Source organism: Aspergillus fischeri, genomic scaffold (genome assembly GCF_000149645.3).
Source record: "Aspergillus fischeri NRRL 181 1099437636265 genomic scaffold, whole genome shotgun sequence".
NCBI lineage: Eukaryota > Fungi > Ascomycota > Eurotiomycetes > Eurotiales > Aspergillaceae > Aspergillus > Aspergillus fischeri.
The window spans coordinates 565,559-582,451 of NW_001509761.1; the positions used below are offsets into that span (position 1 = coordinate 565,559).

General features: G+C 51.2%; 7 protein-coding genes and 2 non-coding genes across 9 annotated transcripts, besides 1 other annotated feature; 3 read left to right on the top strand and 6 right to left on the bottom strand.

Annotated features, from left to right (window-relative positions):
- Positions 1 to 1,177: 1,177 nt before the first annotated feature.
- On the top strand, positions 1,178 to 2,668 carry NFIA_002520 (putative MFS monocarboxylate transporter; the record flags this gene model as incomplete). Its single annotated transcript, XM_001258798.1, has 3 exons — positions 1,178 to 1,363; positions 1,569 to 1,829; positions 1,880 to 2,668. The coding sequence occupies 3 exons, from the start codon at positions 1,178 to 1,180 to the stop codon at positions 2,666 to 2,668; spliced, it is 1,236 nt and encodes a 411-aa protein (XP_001258799.1).
- A 103-nt stretch (positions 2,669 to 2,771) lies between these two features.
- Positions 2,772 to 2,797: a microsatellite.
- A 31-nt stretch (positions 2,798 to 2,828) lies between these two features.
- On the bottom strand, positions 2,829 to 4,585 carry NFIA_002530 (putative amino acid permease (Can1); the record flags this gene model as incomplete). The annotated part of the gene is made up of 2 exons (XM_001258799.1): positions 2,829 to 4,309; positions 4,357 to 4,585. 2 exons carry the CDS (start codon positions 4,583 to 4,585, stop codon positions 2,829 to 2,831), a joined length of 1,710 nt encoding a protein of 569 aa, XP_001258800.1.
- A 625-nt stretch (positions 4,586 to 5,210) lies between these two features.
- NFIA_002540 lies at positions 5,211 to 5,282 on the top strand. Its single transcript has one exon. It is a non-coding gene; the product is annotated as a tRNA-Cys (tRNA).
- A 206-nt stretch (positions 5,283 to 5,488) lies between these two features.
- Positions 5,489 to 7,474, bottom strand: NFIA_002550 (GMC family oxidoreductase; the record flags this gene model as incomplete). Its single annotated transcript, XM_001258800.1, has 6 exons — positions 5,489 to 5,691; positions 5,744 to 6,347; positions 6,400 to 6,936; positions 6,985 to 7,201; positions 7,253 to 7,372; positions 7,425 to 7,474. 6 exons carry the CDS (start codon positions 7,472 to 7,474, stop codon positions 5,489 to 5,491), a joined length of 1,731 nt encoding a protein of 576 aa, XP_001258801.1.
- A 2,126-nt stretch (positions 7,475 to 9,600) lies between these two features.
- On the top strand, positions 9,601 to 11,075 carry NFIA_002560 (uncharacterized protein; the record flags this gene model as incomplete). The annotated part of the gene is made up of 8 exons (XM_001258801.1): positions 9,601 to 9,759; positions 9,818 to 9,845; positions 9,893 to 10,064; positions 10,109 to 10,245; positions 10,299 to 10,353; positions 10,402 to 10,467; positions 10,528 to 10,657; positions 10,716 to 11,075. 8 exons carry the CDS (start codon positions 9,601 to 9,603, stop codon positions 11,073 to 11,075), a joined length of 1,107 nt encoding a protein of 368 aa, XP_001258802.1.
- A 392-nt stretch (positions 11,076 to 11,467) lies between these two features.
- Positions 11,468 to 11,539, bottom strand: NFIA_002570. The gene has a single exon. It is a non-coding gene; the product is annotated as a tRNA-Cys (tRNA).
- Positions 11,540 to 12,398: 859 nt separating this feature from the next.
- NFIA_002580 (putative salicylate hydroxylase) lies at positions 12,399 to 13,906 on the bottom strand (the record flags this gene model as incomplete). The annotated part of the gene is made up of 6 exons (XM_001258802.1): positions 12,399 to 12,736; positions 12,783 to 12,892; positions 12,940 to 13,018; positions 13,072 to 13,133; positions 13,184 to 13,776; positions 13,826 to 13,906. The coding sequence occupies 6 exons, from the start codon at positions 13,904 to 13,906 to the stop codon at positions 12,399 to 12,401; spliced, it is 1,263 nt and encodes a 420-aa protein (XP_001258803.1).
- Positions 13,907 to 14,328: 422 nt separating this feature from the next.
- NFIA_002590 (ankyrin repeat domain-containing protein) lies at positions 14,329 to 15,315 on the bottom strand (the record flags this gene model as incomplete). The annotated part of the gene is made up of 1 exon (XM_001258803.1): positions 14,329 to 15,315. One exon carries the CDS (start codon positions 15,313 to 15,315, stop codon positions 14,329 to 14,331), a length of 987 nt encoding a protein of 328 aa, XP_001258804.1.
- A 298-nt stretch (positions 15,316 to 15,613) lies between these two features.
- Positions 15,614 to 16,279, bottom strand: NFIA_002600 (uncharacterized protein; the record flags this gene model as incomplete). Its single annotated transcript, XM_001258804.1, has 1 exon — positions 15,614 to 16,279. The coding sequence occupies one exon, from the start codon at positions 16,277 to 16,279 to the stop codon at positions 15,614 to 15,616; it is 666 nt and encodes a 221-aa protein (XP_001258805.1).
- Positions 16,280 to 16,893: the final 614 nt, after the last annotated feature.

Genomic DNA, 16,893 nt, shown 5'->3' on the forward strand with positions numbered 1-16,893 from the left:
AGTCAGATCTGTGATATCTGTTTTTGGCAGTTGTAGGCCATTTCTATTCACTCAGGTCAAGTTAGTAAACACGTTATGCAACCCGACTGACGATCTACGCATCAATCGAAGGCATGTCACTTAGAGTTACCTATGAGTAATGAGCCCAGAGAAGGAAACCATTACCTAATGAATGACGAAGAAGCAAACGCGTTCTGTCCCGCTGTCCAGTGTCCAACAAGTCGATCCTTGACTCCTTGTTCGGGCAACAAGCAGGAGCGTTTCCGGTACTCCACATATCTCAGAGCTTATACTGCTGAAGAATGCAGAGCTGGCAACTTCGCCGAGAGTCAAAGTTATTTTCAGAGCTCCAAGCTCCAGGCCTCCAAGCCTCTTGCGCCGAGTGAACGTTTTCCTGCAGGTGGAGCATGTTGGTCGGAGGTATGACGAAAGATCATTCCTTGGTCTTTGCAATTGCTGCTCGGGTTTGAGGCGGAAAAGACATATCTACTGCAGCTTATTATATTCCCACGCAAGTTTCATTGTTCGGCTGTTTCATATTAATTGATTGACCTTGAGCTTACGATTGCTCTGATCAGACGTCATGGAGCGTGTATCAGGTTGTCTTGAGTTCTGGCGCCATAGGCATGTTTATATACTAGAATTGATTCCGGTAGGACGCAATATAAGCCTCGAATCAGGTACGGCGGCGTGACTAGCAGCCAGCTGTCGAGCTTCCACAAACCAATTAGGCAAATGTTCGCAGGCAAGCAAAACAGTCTGGCAGTGATTTCCAACACTGAGAACCCAGCTCAAGGTCAAGAAGAACGGGAGCTCCGCATCATCCCAAACGGGCTAAGTATACATACCAATTGCACGGCGCTTGACCTGATCGACACGGATCTGTCCTTGTTTCATTCCCTCGGGGACATCCTACATACCAGCAGTATGATAAAGCTTCTCCGCGAGCGACAACGCCAGAAGGGATGATACCAGGTTCTATTTTCTCCGTCTCTCCACTACTCACGTTTGCTCGCCCTGGCTTCCACGGTCATGGACACGCCTCACCTGATGTTATACGGACCCTTGTGGATCCCATCGCAGAGTATTTTATTATCCTGCCTCTTCGTTTGAGACGAGACGGTTTATCACTTCAAGTTTGGGATTGCTTCCTACTTGCTCGTTTCCATGCACTATGATGGCTGCCAACGAGCTCGAATCGGTACCCCCAGCGCTCTTCAAAGAGACCTTCTCGCATATACCGACCTCGTCCGACGATTTTTCGGACGACATCGACGAGTTTGATGACTCCCGACTACCGCCAGTTGACGGAGGATACCAAGCATGGCTGTTTCTGGCGGCTTGTTTCATGGTGGAAGGTATAGTATGGGGTGAGTCGTTCAATCATGCAGATCAAGCAGCAGATGTTGACGGATGAGAGGATTCGCACAATCGTTCGGGGTCTTTGAGAACTATTATCGAACTCATGAGCCATTTTCGGACTCGACTGAGATTGCGTCCATTGGGACCTGCGCAATGGTCAGATATTCTTCCGTGTATATATGACTAGGCTGACATGACCATCGTAGGGCCTGGCTTACCTGCCCACACCCATCGTTATCGCCGTCATGTTTGCATTCCCCCGCGCCCGGCGCTGGTTTTCAACCGCGGGATTCGTCCTCATGTGTCTGGCCCTGGGCCTGAGTTCGTTCTCGACAAGTGTCACCCACTTGATCATGTCGCAGGGAGTGGCATACGGCATTGGAGGATGTCTAGCCTACACGCCGTCCATCCTCTTCCTATCCGACTGGTTCGTGGAGAAGAAAGGCCTCGCCTTCGGCATCGTCTGGGTATTCTCCTCTCCGTCCAATTCCAACCACCCCCAACTAATCTAGTACAGAGCGGCTCCGGTCTAACAGGCATCCTCTTCCCACTCATCCTCCAAACCCTCCTCCACCGGTACGGCTGGCAAACGACCCTCCGCGCCTGCTCCATCGCGCTCTTCCTCCTCGCCGCCCCCTTCATGACCTTCCACAAGCCGCGCGTCCCCATCCGCCACTCGCACCTCCGCCAGCTCAGCCTCCGCTTCCTCTGGGACAAAGTCTACCTGATCTACCAGCTCGGCAACACAATGCAAGCCATCGGCTTCTGGATCCCGTCGATCTTTTTAACCTCGTACGCCCGCACCCTCGGCGCAAGCGACTTCCTCGCCTCCCTCACTGTCACCCTCTTCAACCTCATGACCGTCTTCGGCTGCATCTTCACCGGCTACCTCGCTGACCGGCATCACGTCACGAAATGCATCTTGCTCTCTTCGGCGGGGGCCGTGGCTTCTGTTTTCTTGCTGTGGGGGTTAGCGAACCACATGGCGACGCTGTACATCTTCTGTATCGTGTATGGGTTCTTTGCGGGGGGGTACTCGTCTTCCTGGTCGGCGCTGTCTCACGAGGTGCAGAAGAGTGAGCGCTCGGCGCATGTGAGTATGGTGTTTGCGTTTTTGGAGACGGGGCGCGGAGTCGGGAATGTGGTTAGTGGGCCGTTGAGCGAGGCGCTGCTGAAAGTCGGTGGGTGGAAGGCGGAGGCGTTTGGGGCGTATGGGTCTGAGTATGGGGTGTTGGTGGTGTTGACGGGGGTGACGGCGTTTCTGGGGGGGTTCGCGTCCATGGCGAGGATGTTTCGGTGGATTTGATCTCGCAAATGTACTGTACTATATTCTAAAAGATGAATGAACTGGTGGGGCCGGTTTAAATAGAAGCATATAGTACGAAAGAGTTAATGTCATTCAATCTATATATATCTATATCTATATCTATATCTATTCTCGTGTCTATACTGTACAGTTGACAATGCTAGCCAATAAACCGACCCTTGACCCTCTCAAACCACCCCTTGTTCGGAGCAGACGTCTCCCACGAGGTACTCTTCGTCTCGACGCGTCCGGTATCCAGATCCGCCTCGAGGGGATCCACAAACTTCGTCCGGAAGACGATCTTATGGCCCGAATACAGCACGACAAACAGAATCGGACAGACATACGCGACGAAGAAATCCGAGACATCAAACGTGGGGATCCACGCCGTGAATCCCTGCGTGAAGATGATCAGGACATTAAAGAAAAGCCCGTAGTACGCTAGCCACGGCTGCCAGATGGCCTTGTACGGCAGGGTGTCCCGGGAGATATTGCGCGCGGCCAGCACGCGCATAAACGCAATGTGGCAGGCGTTGATGGACGCCCAGCAGATGAAGCCCGCCACGCCGGAGATGTTGACCAGCCAGTTGAAGACCTTGCCGCCGGACTCGGAGAGGTTGAGGAAGCCGAGGAGCCCGAACGCGGCGGTGAAGGCTACGCTGATGTAGGGCACGCCGCGCTGCGTGACCTTGGCGAACCATTGGGGGGCGAAGCCCTCGCGCGCGAGACCGAGGAGCACGCGGCTACCGCTGTAGACGTTGGAGTTGGCGGCGGAGAGGACGACGGTCAGGAGCACGGCGTTGATCAGGCCGGGGAGGACCTGGACGCCGGCGAGGTTGGCGGCGATGACCATGGGCGAGGCGGAGGCGTTGGAGGTGTCGGTGACCAGGTTGGGGTTGTCGTAGGGGACCAGCAGACCGATGAAGAAGATGGTCAGGACGAAGAAGATGAGAATGCGGAAGAAGGTCTTGCGGATGGCGGAGGGAACCGTCTTCTCTGGGTTCTCGGTCTCTCCGGCGGCGACACCCACGAGCTCGGTGCCTTGGTAGGAGAAGCCGGCTTGGATCAGGACGGCCCAGAATCCTACGAATTTGGCGGTATTGACATTCGATTCGATGAGGTATGGTGCGAACGCGCCGGGGTCCTTCCAGGTGTGGAATCCTAGGTAGCCCTGCTTGCCTACACCGGCGTCGATGCAGATGGCGAAGATCATGAAACCAAGCACGGTAAGCACCTTGATGGCTGAGAACCAGAACTCGAGCTCTCCGTAGAAGCCGACAGGCAAGAAATTGATCAGCGTGATGAACACCCAGAACGCCCCGATGAAGATGGCAATCGACAAGTCCTCGTCCCAGTATTGGATAATCATCCCGGAGGCCGTCAATTCCACCGCGTATGTCGAAGCCCAGTTGAACCAATAGACCCATCCCATGGCAAATCCCAGACTGGGATCGACCAGTCGTGTTGTATACGAGGTGAAGGCGCCCGCGGTGGGGATGTACGTCGCAACTTCTCCCAGCGAGGTCATCACCGAGTAGACGATCGTCCCGACAAAGATGTAGGCGATCAGAGCCCCGACTGGACCAGCATGCGCAATGGCAGTTCCACTGCTGATAAACAGACCGGTTCCAATTGTTCCTCCTGATGGCTATTAGACTTTTTTTCTTCGCAAAGGATCAGATACTGACCGATGGCAATCATCTGCAAGTGTCTATCCTTCAACTGCCGCTTCAGATCGGGCGTCTCCGACTCCTGTACCTCCTCATTGCTCTCCTCATCGCTGTGATGGTGGTCGCCTCGCAGCGAGTTTACCTTACTCGAGCGAAACCGAACCTTGTCTGCTAACCTCCGACGCTTTTCAGCGCTGGATACCTCCAGACCCTTGGCATCCGAGGTCATATTGTCTTGAACAGCCATGATGGCAGTCAGGTATGCAGGTGCAGTTGCACAGCTGTCAAGGTCTCAGTGAGAAGATCAGCCCGGATGGCGAGTGAAAATTTCTGCCCCTCAGTTGTGTCATTTTTTCTGGACCATGGCTAGCCAGTGGAGATACAACTGTCAGAAATTGACGGGGCAGCCACCGGAAGAGGCAAACTATTATGTAAAAGAGACACAGCCAGTGCTAGAAAAGGGAAGACAACACGATGTGGTCTGTGAGACAGTGGATCAGTTCCATCTAACACGAGTGAACGCGAGTGCTTGACTTCTCATAGCCCTGCAGATTGATGTCTAGATGCATATGATAAGATTTATACAGAGGAGAGGTTCTTGGATAGAAGATGGCGATAGTTTTAGTAGGTGGATCATCAAGCATTGCCAAGGAACATTTACAGTACTATCTAATCTTCATAAGGAATCAAGCCAAGGATAACAATATATTATGTATTCTTAATCATTCTTCAGGCAACAATATTATTGTGCAGTGCCTTCCGTCAAGATCACATCTACAGAGTAGTAAACGCGCATCTGACTTTGGCAGAGTTTTCTTTGCTTTCTACGATTTGAATGATATGATACAATATTTGCCACTTTGTCCTGACCAGGACTGGTAGCTCAGTGGTAGAGCGTGAGATTGCAAATCTTAAGGTCGCGTGTTCGATCCACGCTTAGTCCTGTTTTTCATTGTTATTTTTTTTGTTTTTCTACAACAAAATCACATCTCTCCCTTTTGCAAAATGAAATAGACTCAGCTCAAGAATGCAAATTCTCTGCTACATATCCCTTACAGTTTCGAATACGGACAGTTGCAACATAAACATAACCAGTTAATTGGATCTCTACGATACCTGCCAATATATACTGGACATAATCAACAGGCTGTTACCAAGTCTCCTTGATAAAGTCAGCACACCTCTCCCCAATGCCATACGCAGGCATCTGAGTATGTCCTCCATGCAGTGTAGGCATAACACTGCAATCGGCTACTCGAAGACCAGCCACTCCCTTCACCCGCAGCTTGTGATCCAGCACAGCCATCGGATTGTCATCTTTGCCCATTGCGCATGTGCCAGACGCGTGATAGCCTATCCCGTCAGTTAGATATAGGACCGCATGTTTCGAGTACGGATGACTTACAAGTCGTCGCATGCTCCTTGACATATGGAATCCACTCCTCCCTCGTCTTGTACGTATGATGCTTGAGATTCGGCGGCCACGACCCCTTGACGATATCCTTCGTTCCCGCACCGTTCATCACAATCTCGTTACCGAAGCGACATGCCTCGGTCAACACGAGCAGATCCAGCGGGTCAGAGAGATAGTTGCAGTCGATGACCGGATTCTCCTTTGGATCCTTGGACTTGAGCGTCACCGTGCCGCGGGACTTGGGCGCGAAGAGCTCGGCGATCATGGAAAAGGCGTGTTTCTTATCGTTGGGGAACTGGTTATACTGCTTGGGACCGCCGTAGCATTCTGTCGTGAAGAACTCGATGTTGGGCTGTTTGGGGGTGAGGCCCATGGGGTCGCGGCCGGGTTGGCGGGGGGCGTCGCGCCAGAGGGGCTCATCCTTGAGACGGTCGTCGATGCGGGCGAAGGCGAAGGAGCCGAAGGGGAAGGTGGAGAGGAAGCCGGACTTGTGTTCTTTCCACTGCTGGTAGGTTTTGGCGAAGTTGTTGTCGTGGTAGACGTGGAAATCGTTCGTGAGGCCTTCTTTTTCGGTTTCGTAGAACATGAAGACGATCTGCGAGGTGAGTATCGTGTGTTTGTGGTCAGGGGGATGGTCGTGGTCTTACCAGGTGGTCCATGAGGTTCTTGCCCACGCCGGGGAGATCGACTTGGCAGGGGATGCCGTGCAGATCCAATTCCGCGCGAGCGCCGATTCCTGAGCGCATGAGGATGGCAGGACTGCAGTATGCGCCTCCAGAGACGATGATTTCCTTTCGCGCGTGGAATGTGCGTGGTGTCCCATCTGCCAGCTGGGTGATGACGCTGGTGGCTCGGAGCCCATCAGGACCCTGTTCGAGCACGACGCGGTCGACGGTGGTGTCTGTCTGGATGGTCACATTATTGCGATGGTGTTCCTTGGTGATGTAGTCCGCCGCAGTGGACCGAATGCCTTTGTAGACCGTGCGAGGCACATGGCCGCATCCATGGGGTATGTCGCCGGTGCTGAACATGTCGTGGTGTAGAGGCAGACCCTGTGAGACAAACGAATCCAAGAGGAGATTGGCAATAGGGGCAAGGTCATGGGGTTCGGTGTGCAGAGGGCCGGAATACCCGTGGCTCTTCTCGTCCGCTTTGAACCAGGGCTTGGTGTGGAAGGTTTCCGCCTATACAGTCAGTATATCTCACATCTTCTTTCGCACAATCAAAAATACCTTTCTCATAGCATCAAAGAACTCCTCGCCACTCCAACCTTCCAGTCCCCAGTCATCGTAATCCTGTTTGGCACCTCGTATGCACAGTGTACCATTGCATCCACTAGAACCGCCGAGAAACCGACCACGGCTGAGTTTCACCTGGCGATTGTCCACTCCAGGCATTGGCTTTGTGATTATGTTCCAGTCGGTCTCTGAGTCGAAGTTATTTGACCATCTATAGGGAGTCAGCCAGGAGGCGAGTAGTTCAACTCTGGTCATCACTTACCCTCCGGCCATGTGTACATTTTCCAGGTCCCGGTTGTGTTGTCCGGCTTCGATGACAAGGATTTTGATATCAGGATTCTCAGCAAGACGGCCTGCGACTACACAACCAGATGTTCCCCCACTGCGAATGGTGAGTTAGGGCCAGCGAGTGGTATACTTGCTGATATACTCACCCACAGATGATGTAGTCATACACATCTTGCGTATTTCCAATCGAACCCATGATGCCGTCTGTCTGTCTTTGGTGTTTGGTAACCGAGTTTGAACAGAGTGTCAAGGTCAGCCTGGAGTATCATCTTGACGAAGAGTCCCCCTTATTATGGGCGGTAGGGTTCATGTGCAGGAGGGGTAAAGGTGAAGCTAGGGTCTCTCGTGTCACCTAGCCATTCGCTTCTGCCACTCCTGAAAGACTCACAGAGAGCCAGCCTACTATGATCAGAGGGGAAAGTCGCAGCATGTACGAGCGGGGTCGACTGTGAAGTTACTCGCCTGTCGACGAGAATGGTGCTGCTCATCCGAAAAACCATAAGCCGTGTTCTGGCCGTTGTGACGGCTGAACTCTATTGGCCTGATGGGAGAAAATGATCGTATATAATGACCTCTGATTGGATCCTTCTTCGTAAGCTCTGAGGCATCGACGATCGTCTTGTCATGAATGGGTCAATAGCCAGAGGGATGGGGGCCAGAACTGGTCTGGCAACAATACTGCATTTTGGGAGAAGCGAAATTGGTCTCCAGATAGTCTGTATCAACTTCTGCATCATCCCTGCTGGCTTACTCTTGGCGGGAAGAACCGGCGATCATTCCCACGAGCAGACAGACAGCTTGTGACATGTCTTCTTCCATGGCGTTCGGTAATCTTCACGGGTGATTTCATCGACCCAGGACGGAGTAGAAAAAGAAATATTGTATCTAGTGAATCGGACATCTGCAGGACACAACATCCATGCATCATGCAGTTCTTAGAGCCGAGTATGCTCCCACATATGACAGGTCTCCCCCATACTGAGTACGCCCGTCCTCAAACTTCAACGGGCGTGACTAATATTAACTTGGCTGGAAATCACCCCAGAAAAACAGTGGATCAGGTCCGCCTTGACCAAAGACGGGAAGTTCCCCGAGAGAGCAGTGCTGCTGTTCGTTTACTGGTTCCGGTAAGCCGTCGTACATTTGTGGCTTGGATACGAAAATAATAATGGCCCTAAGTCTCCCGTAGGAGTCCACTTTCCGAGCTCCGAAGTGTTAATTTGGTAAATGCAATTATTCGTAGCGAAGACGCCTAACCTTTTACGAGTTAGGGCACGAGGCTGGCCTTTTTCCCGTTTCTCTCACCTCATACGGAGGACATACCTATCTCCGTACTGAGACTCTGGATTCCCGTTTACGACGGCTTGATAGGGAAGCCTTTGCCGCACGCGTGCAAGCCAATCAACTTTAAACCCGAGGATGGGACGTTACTCCAAACTTAAGGAGCATTGAGTCTAGTCTCGACTCGCTCCTTCGTTCCTTGTACTATTGACGTGTAGTAAGGATGCGGTGTGTTTCCTCACTCGAGAGAAGGAAATTGCTCGACTTATATCTGCATGTGAGCTGGAAAAAGCAAATTCTTCCATCGTGCAGACTGCCGTAAAATCTTAGAAGCAGATATACCGGTAGTAAAAGCAGCCAGCGCCACCATGGCTGGAATAGTTACTTTCTCGTATTTCTCATTGTGAACTCTAATCCAGCTTTCCACAAGTAAGAACTCTTGTCAGGGGTGTGTTAGACTTTTAACGATCATCGTCACCTAAGGACTGGGCAACAGTCTAGAGAATAATGGTAAGCAAGCTTCAATGATCCATGTCGCACTTTGTGGCACCATCGACCAGGGTCCAGGAAAGACTTTCCGGGAATCAAAAAGGACATTGTCTAATACCGAGACAGGTGTATTGGGGTCGTCTAGACTCTATTGTTATGTAGATCATCCAACAAGTTTCTTTGTCTGGTGGGATTTTCCACTATTACGAGAGCTACCATATTTCTATCCATGCCTACCAGGGAACGAGAGCCCACAGCTCTGGTACAGAATCTATCAAACTTAGATTGACATTCTCCGAACCCAAAATCCTGTCGCTCGATTTCCCCTGAGGGGCACCTCCATGCACTGGTAAAGACAAAGCTTGAAGGTATTTTACCTGACACAGATCCACTAACATCCATGGTGGTGCGCCAGTCAACTTCCAGCTGCATGAGTAGCAAGCGCCATCCGATCCGGGACACATTGTGCTGGTTAATTTAAGATATAGCATCTGACATCGTACGATCACTTCGTCCCACATCCTGTTCCTGTTCATTGTTCAGTCTGCCAAGATGCCACAGGCAACCCCGTTTCAGAAGGAGGCCTGGACGGAATACGGACTTGGGGTTCTCATCATTCTTGGTCGAATATTTGCACGATGGAAGGTGGTTGGAGTGAAGAACTGGCAGGGTGATGATTACTTTGCCATCCTCGCATTGCTCTTTTGGACGGTGGGTTCTCTCGTGTCTTCCCCAGAATGACACTGTATCCACTGACAGGGATACGCAGGCTGAACTCACCATGCTGGAACTCATCGGTGAGTGCTCTCGACCGATCACGACGGATAATCGACTGACTGAACAGGCCAACATGGTGCCAACATTGGCCTCACTGATGCTCAGCGAGCCGCCATGACCCCGGAGCAGGTCAAGAGTCTTGTCATCGGCTCCAAATGTCTGCTTGCGGGATGGACCTGCTATGTGACACTCATCTGGTGTCTCAAGGCTTGCATGTTATTCTTCTACAACCGCTTGACGTACGTTTCCCGTTACCCTCCAGACAAGGTGCTAACCATGGTAGACTGGGTCTCATGCAGCAGAAGCTCGTCAAGATCAACGCAGTGCTGTGCGTGGGTACCTATGTCGCGGTCATCTTCACTATTTACTTCCACTGCTTGCCGATTCAAAAACATTGGCAGATATACCCAGATCCTGGAGGTAGGCATCATTACTGAAACTCTGCATACAACGATGCGATTCTGACCCACTAGAACACTGCACTGTCGACCGAATCAACTACATCGTCCTCGCCATAACCAACGTCTGGTAAGTTGCAGGCACGAAATCAACCAGCGAAGAGACTAACCAGCGCAGTACGGATGCCGTCCTCGTCTCGATTCCCGTTCCCCTGCTCGCCAAAGTCCGATTAGCATTGCGCCGGTACTCACATCATTCCTAAACTGAAATGGCAGACGCAAGCACTAACGAAAATGAAAACAGAAAACTCGTCATCGGCATCCTCCTCTGCGGCGGTATCTTCGTCATGTGCGCCGCGCTCCTCCGCTGCATCCTCTCCCTGCAGAGCATCAACAGCATCAACACCAGCACCATCTGGGCCATCCGCGAAACCGTACGCCCCCTCCCTCCCAAAACAACTTTTTTTTGTCTCACTAACAGCTAACAACCAGTTCGTCGCAATCATCGCCGTCAACGCCCCCTGCATCAAACCCCTCTTCAGCTCCTCCGTCTGGCTCGGCTCCTCCAAAGACCCCTCCTCCAAGAACGCCCATCGCTACGGCGGAAGCGGCAGCTACTCCCTCTCCGTTTTTGGCAAATCCAAACCCGATCCACTAGTTTCGCACACGAGTAAACTGGGCGACCACGCCAGCGACGAGTTCATCCTCCGCGAGCAGAGTCACAGTGGGCCGACCTACGTTAATGATGTGAGTGGTGGTCATGGTCAGCACATGGATGAAGAGTCGGGCAAGTTCACCGAGGGAGGGATACAGGTTACCACAATGTATGAGGTGAAAACGGGAAGGGCGTAGGTGGATAGAAGGAGGGATCGTTTTCAGAGGGATGTATATTATTGATACCTACTGGCCTCGGCGGCTCATTTTCTTTGTATGTCCGTACAATATGACTTTTTAGAGATTTAGCATGCAGATCCAATTTTCAGTCTTACATGATGTGTGAGTAGGAGTAGATCGTCTATGTCTCGGACTTGGACCGAGGTTTATGTCCCAACTTTGGTAGATGGATATACGAGGCCACAAGTAACTGGGGGGCTTTCACATGCGAACTAGTTTCCGAAATTTGTACCCACAGCAAATCAGAGATGTCAGGGGAAAATAGGAGATTTACATAAAATTAAAAATAAAGGTAACCGCGATTAAGGAGTACTGCCACAGCCAAGGAACAGTTCGGAAAAAAAAAAAAAAGGGCTAAGCGTGGATCGAACACGCGACCTTAAGATTTGCAATCTCACGCTCTACCACTGAGCTACCAGCCCTATTGGTTGACGGAACCTTATTTATTTTAATTGATATACCCATATCAGAAATCTGCGCCGGGCATTTCGACCGCGATAGTTGTATGCTTGGAAGATTGATCACAAAGTGAAGCCGCTGCCGCGATGTCAGGCTAATGGCGCAATGGGAGGAAATGAAGGTTATATATTCCCTGTATATATCTTCAATGTAATTATGAAGAGGTTATCGGCCAAAGCCGAACGTTGTTCTCGTCAAAGGATGTACACGGACGTCGGTCATGCCACCCCTCAATGTATAAACTACAAGCCTTCTGTCACTGAATTGTAACCCGGGCTCAGCTCTCGAATTTTTCCTTCAGTTGAGGTTGCCTCAAGGTAGGTAGTCTCCACGTTCGACAGTCTTCTGTACTCTGATGCTTAATGCATGTACCCGTCCCAGCGGATCAACTGGGCATGTGAGTCTAGCTCTCAACCTCCCTCAGTAGATAAGCTCATGCATGATGATATTGGAAAGAAGGCAAGAAAACCTGAGGGTGCGTCATTGGAAACATAAAGCAAACAGACAAGTCATAGATGTGGCGTACAAGACAACAGACGCGCAGATCCGCCTACCTTGCAGCTGGAATGTATATAAAGACACTGTGTGGAAACCCCCTATTTGATCTTCTCGTCACGTATTATAAACAATACCGGCATGATCGTTACTCTAATGACAGCAAATCTGGACAAGAAGTTATAGTTCTCTGAGTATCTGAGACGTGCTCGAGCACATATTGACCTACTCTTCAATGCCCCTGAACTACATATATAAACCTACAGATGTCTGCTCATCAAAACGAGAGAATACACACAAACTGTATAGTGTATACTCCAAAGTGACTTAAACCTCTGATCTTCCACTCAAATACAACTCCAGCAGACGCCGACTCTCCTCCAACACATCACAGCGAAAATTATGCTCCATAAACTCCGGCGGCGAGGAAGGGACCTTGGCCCCGTCCGGCATGTACTGCTGCGCCCGTTCCTTGACCTTCCACCCTTGATCTTGCCCAGCATTCGAAAATATTGTTATTACAGACGCACGGTGGACACGCACCTTCTCAAACAGCGCTAGACGATCCCGGATCTCGTCTTGGGTCGGGTGATCCGGCATGCGCGCGAAGATCTCACCCAAGGCACCGCCGTCCTCGATTGCCTGGGCGCCGCCTTGGCCTTGGTCTGGAGAGGTTAGCTACTTCAAGAGGGATATGGACAAGAGTCCTACGGGGGAGCATTGGGTGTGCGGCATCGCCTATCAGCACGAGGCGGCCGCGGGACCAGGTTGGGATGGGATCGCGGTAGAGGAGCGGCCATCGCTTGATGCTCGTTGCTTTTCTGCGCTTGGTTAGTGCGCGTTTTGGGCTGGTTGCCAACAGGCTTACTTGATGATTCGGAGAAGCGTCGGGTGAAAGTCTTGGTACTGAGCGAGGACGTCGCTGACATCGGCAGATAAGTTCCAGTCTACCCGAGACGGTCAGTACTGAAGGGCGAACAGCAGAGATATGGATACTGGCCTTCTTTTTGATTATCGCCACGCTCATACAAATGAATACCCACAAAATTTTCGACTGTGTTACTGATCACTATAAGTTGACGCGCCACGAAGCTCAATGGTTGGGGCCTTACTCGGCGCACGAATACCAGATTAGCCGTCGAACACCTTCCGCAACGTATATCCTCATCAAACCATCCTCCAAAAGGTGCGCCGTCTCGGGGTCCCGCTGGATATCCTCCGTCGGAATCAGAAACCGAAACGCAGCGGAGCCTGTGGCGACAGCTGGGGTAGCATGGCCGATGGCCTGGTGAATGGCGGTAGTATGCACTCCATCCGCAGCAACAACAAGGTCCGCTCGATGAACTGACCCATCAGTCAGAGTGACTGTCCCATTCTCAGCGTCGAAGCCAACGACCTCAGATCGCAAGATGATCTCCACGGGGAATCCTGGCCCGTCCGGTGTCGTCGCCAGGCGCCGCAGTTCGGTGTGCAAGTCGACCCGGTGAGCCAGATACCAGGGCGCACCATACGTCTCAACAAAGTGGGAGCAGTCTACTCCGACGTTCGACGTGAGCGATGTTCCTGGTACCACCATCGTTCGAAGACCCGTCACGAAGCGAGCTCTCTTAGGGTCGAAATCCCAGTGTGAGAGAATCCGGGAGGCGTTTGGCTGGACATGGATTGCTGCACTGACTTCACGGAGAAACGAGGAGCGTTCGAAAATCTGGCATGCTTAGTTTCGTCCCAACTCAACCTGTTCTAACAAAGTTTACCTGGACCTTGTGGCCGGCACGACGGAGTCCAATCGCAGCGGCCAGTCCGGCGATTCCGCCACCAACTATAATGACCTTCATCTGGGAGTATCGGGCTCTAGCGTATGATTGATAAACTACTACGAAGTTAAGTATCCGATGGACTGTTCAGATTTCGGGTGCAGAAATGGCAGGGTGAGGGCGGATGAATCGCCTCCAGTTCACCGACTAAACAAGGGGGAGACGCATATTTCATGCATCGAGCCCTTGCCTGATAGCGAATCAGGATCATCCTGCATATGCATCAAAGTGGAGGTACTAATACTACGCTTAGCCGAATGGTGATGACCAGGTGAAGCTACTCTGATAAAGCGAGATATGATTTCAAACTGGATATGACTTATGACAGAGAACACAAACGAAATAGACGAGCCCACAAGTCAACAAGACAACAACTCAATGCATCCGAATGCTGATATGCAAATGTAGTACCCCACATCTATGCTCAGAGAGGACATCCTCGACTACTCTTCTTCCGCAAGCAATTCCACCAAAGCCTGGTTACCATACCGCCGCGCAAGACTGGCTGCAGTATCACCCGCATCATTGACAAGCGCTGGATTAGCACCACGCGAGAGAAGAAAGACAACAGTTTCCGGGAAACGATTGCAAGCCGCAGCCTTCATGAGAGGCGTCGTACCATGTACTGTTCTCTCATTGATAGTCTCCGGCGCTTGAACCCCAGTCCACCGCAGAAAATCCAGATCAGTAGCACACTCCGCCGCCGCATGCCAGGCCGTCTCGTCCGAGGCGCTATGAACAAATGCAGCCAGATTGACCCCATCAGCCATTAGAAGCTCCGCCAGACGGGCATCACAGAATCTACAAAGCGCGTACATGGCGTCGTCGGACAATCTCCGCTGCTTGCTGGGCAGGTGTCGAATGCGGTCCCACAAATGCTGAAAGATCGATGCATCCCATGTCGCGGCGAGAGAGAGGAACGTGCCGTCTTCGCAGTCATTGGTAGCGCCTATGCGTCCGCAAAGGTCCTCGGGAGAGGAAGAGTCGATGAGGTACCGCGAGATGCGCTCGGCTTTGGAGGCCAGAGCCAGGCCGAGGAGCTTCCAGCCGCTGCGGCTGTAGTGCTGGAGGTTGAGGCCGGCGTCGACGAGACACTTCAGGGTTTTGACGCGGTCGTACCTGATAATGTCAGTGATGGGATCTGAGGAGTGGTCGGTTAGTTTTTTGAAGGCTTTGGCGCTTGGGACGGTGTAGATGTTGTTGTCAGTGAAGCGTTTCTGCACGATTTCTTTGGCATGGGGTGCGAGCTCACCGTCTGACTCGATGATCTTCCATAGCTCTGGGGTCTCGAGAAACTTCAGACCGGCAAGGGAGATTTTGTACAGCTCTGGTGACATTTTCAAGGTTCGAATTGACGATTGCAGACAGGCTTGGTGGGAAAGAGATTGAATCGATAGAGTAGATGCAAATCCTGTCACCTTGACAGACATGTAAGTTTTATAAGGCTCTCCTCCATTGTCTTAGACATCGCATCATCTGTCTTGAGTGTCATTGCCTGTGAGCATGAGGCAGTTGCGGCATTGGGGCGGCACCGGCAATGTGCGACAATCATGAAGTACACGGGAATATAATACATTGTTCTTTGTTTCCCGTTATCTCAGGAAAATTTGGTAAACAGGGAATACAATACATTGTTGTTTCTCCATGTGTCGAGAGACAAAGAAGGGTGAAACAATGCATTGTACTCCAAGACTAGAGACTCGGAGAGAGACATATGAAAACTCCAGTCTATTGATCAACAGAAGTCTCCGACTGCACCTCCTTCCTCATAAACGCCTCCCACAGCTTAACCACCTCCCCATCTAGCGTCCTCTCCTCATAAAGCGGCTCCTCCTTCCAGCTCACATACCCAAGGCTCTCATACCACTCCTGAATACTGAACGTCGGCGGCTCCGTGCCCAGTCTCGCCCAGAGACCCCGCCCCTCGGGCCCCTCATCATACAGATACCGTTTACTCTGCGCATTGAGCGTAACGAACCGGCAGCGCGGGCTACCATACGGCTCCACGACTGCTATTTCCTCGATCAAGCGCATCGCATGCCGTCCCAGCCCGTAGGAGCGGTATTCAGGCAGAATGAAGAACGAGCTGATGGTCAGCACGGACTTGTCTGCGCGCGCGAGGTCGGGGTCCGGTGGGTCGCAGTATGCGTCGAGGGCGATGTGGCCCGCGCGAATGAGACTGCCTTTGTTATCACTAGTGCTGGGATCGGGGATGGTGATCCAGAAGAGGGCTTTAAGGTTTTCTTGTTGTTTTTGTTTCCATTTCTGGATGGTCTGTGAATCCGAGAACCAGCCGCAGATTGTACGTTGTTTTTGCAGCTCAGCGAATTGATCTGTGTTGTGTAGATTGACGGGTTCGAGGAAGCATTTAGCAGTGAGGGATGAAGATTTCATTTGTGATGCGGTATAGATTAAAGTTGAAAGGATTCTGCGCCGTTGAATTATGACTTGCATATGTAACAATCACCCGCACATGAGTCATGCCGGCTTGAGTCGGGAGTCTTTAGTGCCAGCCATGTCTAGACGGCCATTTCTAGCAGGCTTATTCTGGGTGACACGTAGTCTCGCTGGCTAAGCTATACAGATTTCCAGAAATCCAGGATCAAACCACAGCATATTCTAGATACTCAGTGAGCTGATACTGCTGTAGCTATACTTTATAGAATTCAGTAATATCTACAGATTAAATTTCCTTAATTATCCATTTTTTTATTTATATAGTCCCAAATATTACATAATCTTATTAAGTAGATTGCTACTAATAAGAGACCAATTTAATTTCATATAAAACTAAATTTTACTACTAGCAGAAAATATAAAAACTAACAGACTTCAAGACCTACAGGTGTTCTTTTGGGTTTCTCCCCAATGGCTTTGCCGTATCTAGCTAGATGCTTCGCTTGGATCTTGAATCTCGTATTCCGTCAGCCTTCAGACCCGGGTCTCTTTCCCCTCGTCACACATTTGGAGTTGGAAAAGATAGTAAACTTCCAGTCACAAAGTAATTT